This window comes from Balearica regulorum, chromosome 23 (genome assembly GCF_011004875.1).
Source record: "Balearica regulorum gibbericeps isolate bBalReg1 chromosome 23, bBalReg1.pri, whole genome shotgun sequence".
Lineage (NCBI taxonomy): Eukaryota > Metazoa > Chordata > Aves > Gruiformes > Gruidae > Balearica > Balearica regulorum.
The window spans coordinates 1,550,843-1,564,190 of NC_046206.1; the positions used below are offsets into that span (position 1 = coordinate 1,550,843).

At 44.7% G+C, this 13,348-nt stretch overlaps 2 protein-coding genes across 2 annotated transcripts; one reads left to right on the forward strand and one right to left on the reverse strand.

Moving 5' to 3' along the window:
* DLAT (dihydrolipoamide S-acetyltransferase) lies at positions 1–9,372 on the forward strand. The gene is made up of 14 exons (XM_075774612.1): positions 1–413; positions 968–1,069; positions 1,409–1,533; positions 1,652–1,808; positions 2,987–3,113; positions 3,465–3,658; positions 4,167–4,329; positions 4,553–4,620; positions 5,373–5,465; positions 5,559–5,666; positions 6,218–6,333; positions 6,621–6,783; positions 6,947–7,083; positions 7,911–9,372. The coding sequence occupies exons 1-14, from the start codon at positions 168–170 to the stop codon at positions 8,038–8,040; spliced, it is 1,929 nt and encodes a 642-aa protein (XP_075630727.1). The 5' UTR covers positions 1–167; the 3' UTR covers positions 8,041–9,372.
* Positions 9,373–9,520: 148 nt separating this feature from the next.
* Positions 9,521–13,336, reverse strand: PIH1D2 (PIH1 domain containing 2). Its single transcript, XM_075774618.1, has 5 exons — positions 13,082–13,336; positions 12,843–12,966; positions 12,104–12,349; positions 11,283–11,548; positions 9,521–11,166 (listed from the first exon to the last, which is right to left on the reverse strand). The coding sequence occupies exons 1-5, from the start codon at positions 13,241–13,243 to the stop codon at positions 11,020–11,022; spliced, it is 945 nt and encodes a 314-aa protein (XP_075630733.1). The 5' UTR covers positions 13,244–13,336; the 3' UTR covers positions 9,521–11,019.
* Between the last annotated feature and the right edge of the window lie 12 nt (positions 13,337–13,348).

Here is a 13,348-nt window from a genome sequence, read left to right on the forward strand (position 1 = left end):
CGACGCCGTCACACGGCGATCCCGCCCTGCCGCCCGTCCGTCCGTCCGCCGCGCTTTACGGCAGCGCGGCAGTGTCGCACGGGGCGGTGTGGCGCCGTGCCCGGACGGAGGAGGTCACCGAGTGGCGGCAGCGGCGGCGGGGCCGCGGCTCCGGCTCCGACTCCAGCATGTGGCGGGTGTTTGCGCGACGCGTAGCCCGGGGCGCGGCGGGAGCTCCGGTTCCGGTGCGGAGCTGCCGAGCGCTCGGTACCGCTGGGGCCGGCCGTGGCGCGGCGGTGGGGGTCGGGGCTGGGCCGCTGGGCCGCGGCCCAGCGTGGGGCAGCCCCGTGCACTGCTCTGGTGCGCTCCTGCTGCCTCCTGCCTGGCCCCGGCTCGTCCCGTGCCGCTGCTGCAGCCTCCCGGCACACCAGAAGGTGAGAGGCTCTCCCCCGCCATCCCAGGCGGTCTGGGTGCCCCCCGTACCCCCTCATGTTCCTGCCCCTATAACCACTGGGGTCCCCCAGGGGACAGGCTGGTGTCCCCGCCCCGCTACCTCGGGGGCAGCCCCTTCACTTCCTCTCTTTGGGCCTTGCTTCTCCTCACTGGGCAGCTCAGTTTGCCCTGGGGAACTGCAGTTCCCTCTCCAAATCTGCGGGTCTCGTATCCTTGCTGCCACCCTGCCCCAAATCCCTGTACCGTTCATCAGGTCCCACCTCCTTCACCGCTAGTCCTTTTTCTCTGTACCTCTCTTGGTTCCCTGGCATAGCTTCTCCCTTTGTTGGTCAGCCTCATCTCAGCACCCCGATATTGGTTTGCTCTGCAGTCTTACCAGCAGGTTGGAGGCAGTCCTGACCTGCTAGGGATTTGCAGACAGGCTGTCCTTTGTTGCCCCCTGTCCCAGCCTGTGTGGAGGATCCGTTTCTGCCCTGTGTGTGGGGTTCCTACTGTCAGGGCTGTCTGGGATGTAACGTTGCCCTATTCCTCACAGGTGACCTTGCCAGCTCTGTCCCCCACTATGCAGATGGGCACCATTGCGCGCTGGGAAAAGAAAGAAGGTGACAAGATCAGTGAAGGGGAGCTCATAGCGGAGGTATCTTGGGGGCACAGGCTGTGTTGCATTTCTCATGAGCTGTATGTGCGTCCTGGGTTCTGTTTGTGGTTTTCCTCACTTGAACGCAGATCCTGGCTTCAAGATCACAGCTCCCAACAGCATCTGGCTAACAGCCAGAAGTGGCTAACAGCCTTTCAAAACTCGTTGCTGCTTTTCCCCTTTCTGAGCAGGAGCAGCACTTAACCTGTTTGAGAGCATACTTTCCTAGAGGTGGTGCCACAGAACTGTGTGTGTCATGACCCTACGCTATCAGACTGGAAGGCTCTGAGCTCACTGGTTATTTCCATTGCTGTGATGATATCCTGTTCTCTCTCAAAGGTGGAGACAGACAAAGCAACCGTTGGCTTTGAGAGTCTGGAGGAATGCTACTTGGCTAAGATCCTGGTGCCAGAAGGAACAAGAGATGTTCCTATTGGGGCCATAATATGTATCACAGTAGAAAAGTATGTATTTTGCTAACCCTTGAGTTGAATTTCCTCTCTCGGGGCTTCTTGGGTGCCTTGTGTGAAAGGCTTAGAGACAGTCATCTGACTGTTTTTGTGGTTCGGTGTTTTCTTCTAGGCCTGAATATGTTGATGCCTTTAAAAATTATACTCTGGATTCTGCAGCGTCTGTCCCCCCTGCAGCCTCAGTGCCTCCTCCTCAAGCTGCAGCTCCCTCACCACCAACTCAGCCTTCTCCTCAGGCTCCTGGCAGCTCTTACCCTCCTCATATGCAGGTAAGAGAGCATTGCTGATAATTTAAGGCTTGTTGCGCTCTTCTTCTGTGTTTGGCATTACTAACTTCAGGGCATTTTGTCATAAATACTATCTGGAGTGCGTAGTTATTGGCTGTAATTGCAGGAGTGTGTGCCACTTCAATTGTTGCATGCTTAAAGCGGGTGTTTGGGAGGTCCCATAAAGTTTTTTTCAGAAAATTGTTTTAGCATCCCTGGTGCTAGTAGAGAAGAGACTTGTCTCTCCAGGATTGTTATGCAGTCTAGAAAAAACCTGCTACATATGCATTATTTGGACAGCTCTAGTATAAAAAGACCTTGTGCTAAATGTGAATAAGCTCTGAAGGAATAAGCTCTGAAGGTCCTGCTTACATCTCAGAGCAGAACTTAAGACCGTAATACTCTGATGAACACACCAAATGTGTTTGTGGGTGACTAATAATGAGGTGTATTTGTGGATAATCTTTTTACCTTGCTTAGATATTGAAGCATCCACCCACTGTTTTGTATTTGAGTGCTTTGTAGCAGGGTATTTCTGTGATGTTCCTTTAAAAAGAAAATGTGAAATATTAAACGTCATTCCACAGATGATACATATAGGAACTGATTTGTCTGAGATGTTAGGCAAAGTTGGTAATTGAACAAAGAATTTATTAAAGGTTTCTTAATCTGACTTGTGTTTTAGCTACTAAACTTGCTTGCTTGCCTTATCTGTCCAGTTTTGCTCTGAAGCTGTACTCATACATGCTGTATTTGTTGCACAGCAATAAGCATGTGCAAACCTACAGCATCTTTGAGTGCTTATTGGAAGACGAATCTGTATAGCTTTTAAAGGGGCCAAACCTGTTAGTCACAGACAAAGTGACTTGCTTCAGTCTTCCTTTTAGCCTTGCAGATAGCAGCTGCAAGACAGTCCCAATGTGGTGGTGGTAATGATTATTTTGATACATAGATTTCTTGCTCTTTGCTTTTGCTTGCTTTCTTCTTAGGCCTTTAATAAAAGAAGCGAAACTAGCAATATGGGACAGCACTGTGCTTTGCTGTAATGGAGCCAGATCTAAGAGTGCAGTAAAGGCTGGCTGCTTCTTTAGGTTGGCATTGTCTAGTCAGGAGTTAAAACTGTGTTCCTGTTCCTTTTGGATTACCAGAATCTGATTCTCTTGTATTCTCTGGCTTCACAGGTCACTCTCCCTGCCCTGTCACCTACCATGACAATGGGCACAGTGCAGAGATGGGAGAAGAAAGTCGGGGAGAAACTGAATGAGGGAGACTTACTGGCAGAAATTGAGACAGATAAAGCCACAATAGGTGAGTCACCTCCAAAGCCAAGAATGGATGAACTGCTCTTAGAAGGGGAGGATCCAGAGTAGCCTCTGTTCCAGCTGTTCTCCTAGTTGCTCAGGACATGAAGCTGTGGGGCATAACTTCTCATTCCATGGGGGAGCTAAACATTGGAGCTCCTAAAACCACTTCTATTTCTTCATCAATCCTTTTTAGCAGCGTACAGTGCATGGAGACATTTCCCTACTAGTTGCACTGAAAATTATTCTTTTGCCTACTAAATATAGGACAGGGCTTTAGCTGCTTTAGAAGCAACATTTTAGAGGAACTCTTCAGCTGCATCAGGAACCAAAACAGTTCTGGTTTTTTCCCTTACAGGCTTTGAAGTGCAGGAGGAAGGCTACTTGGCAAAAATCTTGGTGCCTGAAGGAACAAGAGATGTACCATTAGGAACAGCTCTCTGCATCATTGTGGAGAAAGAGTCTGATATTCCAGCCTTTGCTGACTACGAAGCCACTGCGGTAACTGACATGAAGGCACAAGCTGCTGCTGCTCCTCCTCCTCCTCCACCAGTAAGGACCATTCTTAGCATGTGAGAGGAGTTATGGGGACCATTAAGAGGCCTGATCTGAACTGTTCTGCTGATTTGACAGTGTGAAGCCCTGGCTGCAACAATAATGTTTATGATTCTGGGAATGCAAGGCTAACACGTGTTGGTGATAGGTGACCTAGGAAGTGATCATTAGTTTGCCCTCCAAAAACTGGAGCAGATAGTCATTCATTATGATCTCTTCTCCAGCCTGTTGTGCCAGATCTAATGCCTCATCCATGAAAACTGGGAGAATAAGTTACTTATTTCACCTTTTTTTGGTGTATAGTTCAGCAGCTTAGTTGGCCTCCTTCCCAGTAAGTTTCTGATTTAGTTTCTGGCACTGGGAAACTTCTCTGAAAATTCTTTCAGATTAGTGACTATTTTTGCGGTTCTCTTGACTGGTAATTAGATGGTCCTGTTATCTTACTGTACCTTCAAAGCTTTTGCTGAATGATCCTGAAGCTCATGGCTTTGATTCTTCTGTTAAGGTGGTGACTACTCCTGCTGCCGCTCCTCCTCCCCAGCCTGCTGTTCCTTCCACGCCAGCAGTCCCCGCAGCTGGGCCACCTCCCTCGAAAGGAAGGGTCCTGGTTAGTCCCCTGGCAAAGAAAATAGCGGCAGAAAAAGGAATTGATCTTGCCCAAGTGAAAGGTGTGTTGCCCTTCCACTTCCTTGCTCTCACTATCAAGTGTCCCTCTAGGGACATACTTGCCTATTCTTTTCTTTCCTCCCCATCAGGAACATCCTGACTATGCAGCTGTCCTCACCAGAGGCTGTGTTAAGTGATTTCTGTGGAATAAAACTGGTACCTTTAGAAGCAATGCCTTGTTGCAAATAATTGAAATCATCTTATGTTTTTCTTTGACCGTTTTAGGTACTGGACCAGATGGTAGAATCACAAAGAAAGATGTGGAGTCATTTGTGCCACCAAAGGTTGCTCCAGTGAGTAGGCTTGAGAATGGATATTTTATTGTAGTGATGGAAATGTTCTGTAGAAATGCAATTACTAGATGGAACTGTTACTGCTGGATTGGTTGGGTTATGATGCTGTATGGGCTATGGTGGCTATTAGGTTGTAAAGCTTAACCTGTCAGAAACACAGATGAAACTTTCTTCCTTTATATGTCCCTTTGGTATTTCACTGAGGGGGGGCGGGAAAGTGCGGTCCCAACCCTTTGTTTGGTTGCTATATTGTTGTGCATTGAGGTAAGCCCAGTCCCAACTGATCTAACCTTTCTGAAAAGAGGCAATTAGAATGAAAGTCAGACTTACGAACCAACAGCCTGCTGTCATTGTTGCTACAAATTTGTTCTTTACTGTTGCTTGTCTTTTATATGAGATGACGGAAGTGTTGCTTTCTGTACTGCTGGAAGGGATGTGGCTGAGTGCAGTTTGAGAGTGCCCTCTAGCATACCTCTCTGCTCTATGTAAGACAACCATTTAGCAGGACTTTCTATTCTGGGAGCTTCATAGCAGTGCATATCAGTGTTGCATTTCTACGTTCTACTACTACATTTAACAATCGAATATAGGACTTACAAAGAACCTAGTGGGTACTGGAGGGGTGAGGCTAGAGAGTAGAAATATCTGCTGCTCCTTAGCAAGAGGCAGCTTAGCCTCAGCATTTGTCCCACATACTGAGTTACTCTGTACAGTCGATAATTGGGAATTATGCTGGCTTTTTCTGATTGCAGGCTCCAGCACCAGAGGCAGTTCCTGCAGCTGCTGCAGTTGCAGCAGCACCAGTGGGAACCTTCACAGATATCCCTATCAGCAACATTCGGAGGGTAAGAAGATTTTATTCCTTTCCAAGATCATTATTTACAGTCATGAATTTTCCAAATTGATTTATTTTCATTACTTCTGTTGTATATCTGCAGGTCATTGCTCAGCGGTTGATGCAGTCTAAACAAACAATACCTCACTACTACCTTTCTGTTGATATAAACATGGGAGAAGTACTGGTGCTAAGGAAAGAACTCAATCAGGTAAAGCATTTAGGCATGGTGAGAGTCTGTGGGGGGGAAAGCTGCGTTCTCTCACAGGTTTGCCCACCCTGCTTTTTGGTGATATGCTATTTTGGTTTGGAAAAAATAGTTTTTTCAGTGCCTTTTCTACCTGTTGTGGATTGGTTTTGGACTGTTTGTGACGGAATGAGACTTTGTACCCAGGTACTGTGCACTGATTTCTGACTTCCCTAAGAGGGCCACTTTGTACTCTGCTTGGTGGTGTTCAATTCTTCCAGCTGGAAGGTAGAGTAAAATGGTCTTTAGGACTAAAAAGGGTAGAAAACGTCAGCAAAATAATAATGCAAAGCCAAGCTTGGGGAAAAACTGGCATTAAAAAAGATTGTACCTTCTTAAATTTTAAAGGAGATGTATTCACCTCCTAAATTATCTTGGCACTTCAAATATTAATGCTTACAAGTAGCATGATTGTTTTCTAACACTTTAAACAAGGCTGCATGGCAGTGACTATCCAAGCTAATTGAGGTAATGTGTGAGAGACGAACTGATGCCTCAAATCTCTTTATTTACAGGAGGTCTCGGATAACGTTAAGCTTTCTGTCAATGACTTCATAATTAAAGCTTCTGCTTTGGCATGCTTGAAGGTGCCTGAGGCAAATTCTTCATGGATGGACACAGTTATTAGGCAGTAAGTTTATGGTACGGTCGAAGCCAGAAACTTTCTTTGTTCAGTAGAGAGTTCATGCCAAAATAGCAGACCTTCTGCTGGGATTTTTGAGGAGGGAGGGGAACAGCTATAATGCAAAGGTTGAGGGACTTTTGTTAAAGTGCTAAGAAACTTGTGTCTAAGGCCAGTGTGTAAGGTGAAATAATTGTTGCAAAAATAATATTAATTCAGAGTTGTCTGAACAGTTCTGAATTTTTTTTTTATTGTTATCTTGCTAGAGTAACTGGCATCTCCTTTGTGTCTTGCAGAAATCACGTAGTGGATATTAGTGTTGCAGTTAGTACTCCTGCAGGGCTTATAACCCCTATTGTGTTTAATGCACATATAAAGGGCCTGGCTTCCATTAGTAAGGATGTCGTTTCTTTGGCAACTAAAGCCCGAGAAGGTAAACTTCAGCCCCATGAATTCCAGGTGAGAAACTCAGATTGCTGTTAAACATTGCTGCCCTTGACTTCTGTTCAGAAGCCCTGTTCAGAATAAGCAAAGCCTGTTTTGTGATGTTTCAGCCACGTTCATTAATATTCCGCATGAAACAGGTTTTGTGAATTTGACTATGAATGTGTTTTTCTTGTAGGGCGGTACTTTCACAATTTCCAATTTAGGAATGTATGGGATTAAGAATTTCTCCGCCATAATCAATCCACCTCAAGCCTGCATCCTTGCAGTTGGTTCCTCAGAGAAAAGGCTAGTGCCAGCTGATAATGAGAAAGGGTAAGCATTCATCTGATTCTGTAGATACTGAGCTTCTGAATTGAAACTTTGAAATAACGGCTAGTTTTCTAACACTTCCACTAGGTTATAGTTTAAAAAAAATTAATTGTTGACATACTGTTTTCAGTATCTTCGGAAGAAGTACAGTGAGATCTTGTATAAAAGGGTCATGCAGGTGTTAGAGAAACACAGTGACTGATGAATGATCTGCTGTACATTTATTCTTGCTGCTTGTTTAGAAGTTAAGGAAAGGCTGTTCCTTTCTTTGAGGGGTAGGGTTAAGCTGTGGAAAAGAGTCTGGGATCCACAACAGTTTAGGCACCTCTTCCTCTTTAACAGCTTGCTTGAATTTGCATTTAAGGAACACCTAAGGGATGGATTGTAATTCAAGTGTCCTGTATATAATACCGCCTTGCTCGGAGCTTGAACTGCCATAGACCCAGGGGAACGTTTAGAGTTATTTGAACTTGTTAACAGTCCTAGATATCTGTCACTGACACATGGGGAAACTGGAGGTTACTGAGTAAAATGGCTCTTTTTCTCCGTGTGTGGGGGGCTGTTCTTGCGATACAAAGAAAGATGAGCTTCCTGTCCTAAAGGGAACATACAAACAGGTTTCTTAATTGTAGAAAAGAAATGAATATGATCTCTCCAGTGTATCCTTTTTTTAGAAGTCCACAGGGAGAAATATCTGTTACCAAGCACCAACTGCTATTGCTGGTTCTCTGATAAAAGCTTTTTTGCTTTGTTAGCAGCACTGACTTGGCACTGACTTGCAGTGATTTGTGTTAACCTTTTTTTTTTTCCCTTCTCTTTTTTTCTTTCAGATTTGATGTGGCCAATGTGATGTCCGTTACGCTTAGCTGTGACCATCGCGTTGTAGATGGAGCAGTTGGAGCACAATGGCTTGCTGAATTCAAGAATTTCCTTGAAAAGCCAGTAACCATGCTGCTATAATTTAACAATGCAAGCAAAATTTTCCTGGGTCACACTATTTTGTTTTAAACAAGCTATTTAGACTTTAGTGTTCAGACTTATTAAAAGAGTTCCTTTTTTATTTTAAATATGTATTATATTGTCTGGTAACGTTATTACCAGTCTGTACAGAAAAAGTTTGCAAAAGTGCTTTTCAGAGCAATATTACAGCTATACTGTATTTTTATACAGTTAGTTAACTGGCAAACACTTCCAAAACAGAGCAAGCTTCCCAGATGTAAAAACGATCCAGGCAGTATGCATATCGCCATCTGCTTCTAAACTAGGGTGAACGGGGGGGGCATACCAAGCAATTTCATGACCTCAGTGTTCTCAGAAATTTGAATTATAGACATCTCTTCACAGGAGTTCAGATGAGATGATAACTGAAATGTGTAAGTTAGTAGAAGGTGAATTCCCTTATTATCTCTTTCTCCTGCTGGGGTGGGTATGACAGATGCACTAAGGGACTGAAGCACTTGGGAATAGTTTCTCAAAGGCCAAGTGCTAGCATTCCAAATCTCTCCTGGAATTTGGCACCAGTCTGGACCTTCTCAGCTATGTGATCCCTTTTCAGCACTTTAAGGTGAAAGAGCACCGATATCCGTAGGGTCGCAGCTCTCGGATAACCACAGGGAACGTGCTGTCTTCTCGTCGACTTTCACTTAGGTGTGCTTTTTTGTATGAAAACTCTTTAATTGCTCTTCCTCTTGCTAAGTTAATATCAGACTATGATGCCATGGAAGTAACAGTTTTGCAGAACGTTCAAGAGAATCTGTGTGTTGGAATCCAATATAGGCAAATCATACACGCTGATAATCCCATCGGTTGATATTAATCATGTGGTGACTCGAATGTTTGGATATTTTCTTTCAGGCATTCTAACATAGGAAGCTCTGGGTTAGTCACTGGTGCTGTGGTTCTTCCCTGAATTGTCTATGTTGTCCCAGCCTCAGTAAGCTGCAGAATGTGCTATCCATGTATATATTGTATGTAAAATGCTTCAATAGTTTGTTGGACTTGAGTCCAGTTAACCCCCGTCATTGTATCCTGAAAGGGGTGCAGTGCTGAACATTCTTAAATTCTACTTTCCACGTGGAAATGTTAATGTAAAAAGGATGACTGTGTAGTAATTACGAAGTGACCAGGAAAATGAAATATAGGGGGAGAAGTTTGAAAAAAAGAAAGAAAAAGTTAAAGCTGATCTGTTATTCTGTATATTGCATTAAGTACTGTCTCCTGTAAAGTGCTACAAAATTCACTAAAGATACTGAAAGAAAATACTGTGGAAATTAAATATTTTTGTGGGAACTATTTAATGTCTGGTTGCTGTGATACCTGGTTTTCATGCCTGGCTTAAGCAAAAAATGTTCATTAAGGTTTTGATTTTTTCTTTAATGATCTAAAATATATTGGTTCCAGACTTGCTCTAGTGGACCTACATTCTATTAAATGTTTGGAATTGACAACTACTAAAACATGTTCCAGTGCTTTTCTATTCAGTCGTGTGTGGCTTACTCTACTGCTGTAGCGCAATCAGAGCTGTTTAGCTTTCAGTCCGATAGTGAAACTCACCCTATTAACCTTAAATTGTAATCACAAATGTTCCAAAATAATACATGCTCTATTACTAGGATGCAGCAGTGAACGTTAATCTTCCTGGCTTCGCTGCTGCAGTGTTCACCAGAATCTCAGATTCTGGCTACGGAGACCTTTCACTTTCTTCCTGCAATAAGAACACTGAATAGTTTATCCTACGGAAACGTTCTGTGAATGACTATCCGACTCTGGAGCACTTGCAGCTCAAAAAATCCTATCCAGTGCGTATGCTTGGGAGTGCTGATAGTGACTTCTGGTACTGCTTGCATCCTCTGACAGGTCAGCTCAGCTTGTGCAGTGATAGAATTTCAGCCTGAACTTGCAAGTATAACCTATGAACAGTATTTCAATACAGCCTTCTAAGTTGCTTTGAAACAAAGAAGGGGGAAGGCTAGGAGTTACTGCTCTTTTGTAAGCCTGTATTTTAAAGTTGCAGCTCAAAACCAATTTGCCTATTTCCATTTCTGATCTGATGAATATTGGTACAGAAACATGGTTGTAGTGCAAATGTGTCATAGAAGCCGTAAGAATAACATACTACTAAATCAATCCTGAAACTAAGATCACTTAAACTCTTGTTTGTCCCTTTCCCAATTAATTCTAATAATGCTTAGTAATCCTTGAAGTTGTTTTGTGTTGCTTTATAATACTTTGTATTTTGTGTATTAGTGTAAACTAATGCAGATAGTCATCTGAGTTGAAGTGCTCTGAGATTGTTTCTGGTTCACACTAAGGATTCTGAGCTTTGAATCTCTTTATGCTGTTTCGAATAGTCCACAATAGGTCTGTTTTATGGTCTCATCCAGAGATTACCAGAAGTGAAGTCAAGCATATTCAGTGACTGAAAAGACTACAAAGCCTTATTCCAGTTAAGATCAGCCGGGATTGTCCTAAAAAGAACAGCAACAGCACGCAGGGCAACTTGTAGAACTGCGTATGACACACCTCTGCTGGCTGTTCCAGCATCATATACATGTGAGAACTGCTCTAACCATGTGAATCCAGTAATCAATTTATTTAGCAAAAAAACTTCACAACTGTTACTGTTATGCCTTAAGGCAAAATGAATGATGTAGTAAAGCATGTATGCATTTATGGTTCTTTACTACAGCTGACAACATATTCAAGTACTCCTTGAACATTTACAATCTTTACTTATTTTTTTCCTAAGTTTGGTGGTGCTAGTATCCCTGCAGAGTTCCTTTTCTACAGGGATCTTCTAAAGGCATTTGAGGTATTCACCCCTGAAGATTAGAGGGTCGATAAAAAAACCCTTCATCACCATCTAAAAGTTAGGATTCTCATTCTGGGCTTTCGTTTTGTTCTGTCATCTGTGAACATAAACTAGACAGAATGCAGTCTTTAAGGATCTGTCTTGGTAACTGGCACTGTGATAAACAATACTCGTTTTCCTTTGTTAAATACTGCTGTAGTTGTTTCTTCATCCACTAATTCTGGCAGATCTAGCTGTAATTCGTATTTTTCCGGGACTTCAAGGATTACGTCATCCTAAACCAAGAAAATGGAAATACTTGATTAACAATTTGGCACCAAATTAGCAGTGAGCTTTTCTAGGAATTGGATACTAGAGAGAAAACACAAGGTTATTCTTTCTGCTATCTTACCTTTGAAATTCTCAGATCACACTCAGAAACAGAGCTAACCTTAGGCAATTCAATTTTGAGTTCAATTTGGAGTGGTTTCTTGTTTGCATCCCTCACGGTGATCATTTCATAGACAGGGGTACTTAGCTTGTCTGGCACTTCAGTACTGGCAATTTCCTTTATCAGATGCACTTTAGACTGTGTCACACTTTCTTCCTTCAGCAGCACAGGAGCATTGCTGCAGTCCTCAGCTTCCATAGTGAGCAGCAGCTGATCGAGTGTCAGTTCTTTCAAGAAAAAGTTTTTCACATATATCACTCAGGTACTAAGAACTGTAATGTTCTGCCACTTGACAAATGCATCACGAAAGTTTCAACTGTAGTTAATTGTAATTAGCAATTTTGTTAGCTGAAGACTGTTACTGGCTATTTCTCCTTTGCCCATGACTTGGTTTTATTGCCAACGGGTTAAAATTTGTTGTTTTCAGACTAACAGTTACAGCAGCAACCCCTTTTACTCAGCTTAAAGCAAAAGAAAAATTAGCACCTCAAAGGATCAATCCCTAGCAGAGTTTGCGTGTCTAGCTGATAGAGGAGAAAGGGAATTTGCTTTTCCAGTGTCACTAGTTTCTCCACTGTAAAACACCAGAAATGAATGCAGATAGGCCAGCAGGGTTAAACTAATGTCTAGTATGAATCCTACTGCCTTACTCTGAATTCTTGGAGAGAAGCGTTTGGTTTATGCTTACAGCAAGAATTGGGGTTAGAGAGATGAGGCCTGAGTAAATTTGTAGAAGAATCTGATAGGTCCTCAAAGAGAAGTGATAGCAGATCTCTACATACCCTTCTTTGTGTTCTGACTGAGGTGCGGAGTTGGCATCTGCCTTCCTTTCAGACGCTGCTGCATTGTTTCCAGGCTGCCTTTCAGTTTGAATGGCTGAATGGTGTACAACTCAGAAAGAATAAGGTTGCATCGTTCCTCAATGAATTTAAGTGTCAAATGGATCAAGTGGTCCATTTTTTCTGGGTTTTCGTCTCCCCTCTGAAGAACATCTGGGTTATATGCAATATCTATAATGCTGTAAAGGTCTATAAAAAAAGTTATGTGTCAGAATTATTGCTATGGGACCACCTGCCAGTGTTCTTCATACTCGCTTGATTTACAAGCAAAGGAAATGAATTTGTGGCTTACGGGTAGAGAGCTAATTCTATCAACCTCGTTTAGAAATGACACCTCTCCACGTGCTGGTCCTGCAGCGTGTGTTCAAGCAGCAGCACGGGAACGCGATCCAACTCAACGTGCATATTTGTGGTCAGAGAGATTCCTAGCGCGCAAGTACTTTTCGGGATTTAAAGGCGTGCAATTTTTGTGTTTCTTCAGCTTTTTTTCAAAAATGAGGGACCCTTAACGAGTCCCGGTTGAGGTACGCCTGTCGCGCTCCTGCCTTGCCGCCCCCTCCCCGAGCCAAGAGCTGGCCGCGGCACCCTCCGTTACAGCGAGAATCTGCGTGTAACTGCCCCGCAATGCGCTACCGCAGGAAGAAATGCATCCGGGGCGAGGCGCAACTCTCTTGGGACGTACCTCCTTCGCCAGACACCACTTCCAGCGGCCCCGCGCTGACAGGTGTGGGATCAGTGGGGGCCTTGGGCGCCGGCACCCTCGTCCAGCTGCAGACGTTGATGAACAGCGGCCCCCCGGCAATGCCCTGCAAGAGACCGAGCCGCGGCTGAGCGACCCGTCCCCCTCCCGCCCCGCAGTCGCCCTCGTGCCCCCTCCCAGCACTCGGGCGGGGGGCCGAGCCCCAAACCCCGCGCACCCACCGCGGGACGGGCCCGCAGGCACAGGTGAGGCTCCGGCGGGGCACAGAACCGCTCAGCCTCGGCGCGCTGCTGCCGCAGGAGCCGGCGGTAGGCCTGCGGCTCGTTCTCCGCCATCTCGTCCAGCAGCGACCAGAGCTGCGCGGCTAGCGCCGCGCCCGCCATGGGTGCCGCCGTCGCGTAGCGACGGCAACCGGAAGGGCCGCGCTCTGCGGGTCCGCCCGCCTTCCCCGTCCTCCTGGTTCCGGGCGGGCCGGCCCCGCGATCGCC

Bases quoted from the DNA above. Each gene is read 5' to 3' on its own strand.
- PIH1D2 (XM_075774618.1), bottom strand. From the start codon at position 13,243: ATGGCGGGCGCGGCGCTAGCCGCGCAGCTCTGGTCGCTGCTGGACGAG. The intron at 11,549-12,103 runs GTATGTAGAGAT...TTTTCTTGAAAG, and splicing joins CAGTCAGAACACAAAGAAGG to AACTGACACTCGATCAGCTG. The intron at 11,167-11,282 runs GTAAGATAGCAG...TTCTTGGTTTAG, and splicing joins GTGATCTGAGAATTTCAAAG to GATGACGTAATCCTTGAAGT.
- DLAT (XM_075774612.1), top strand. From the start codon at position 168: ATGTGGCGGGTGTTTGCGCGACGCGTAGCCCGGGGCGCGGCGGGAGCT. The intron at 414-967 runs GTGAGAGGCTCT...TATTCCTCACAG, and splicing joins GCCTCCCGGCACACCAGAAG to GTGACCTTGCCAGCTCTGTC. The intron at 5,667-6,217 runs GTAAAGCATTTA...CTTTATTTACAG, and splicing joins TAAGGAAAGAACTCAATCAG to GAGGTCTCGGATAACGTTAA.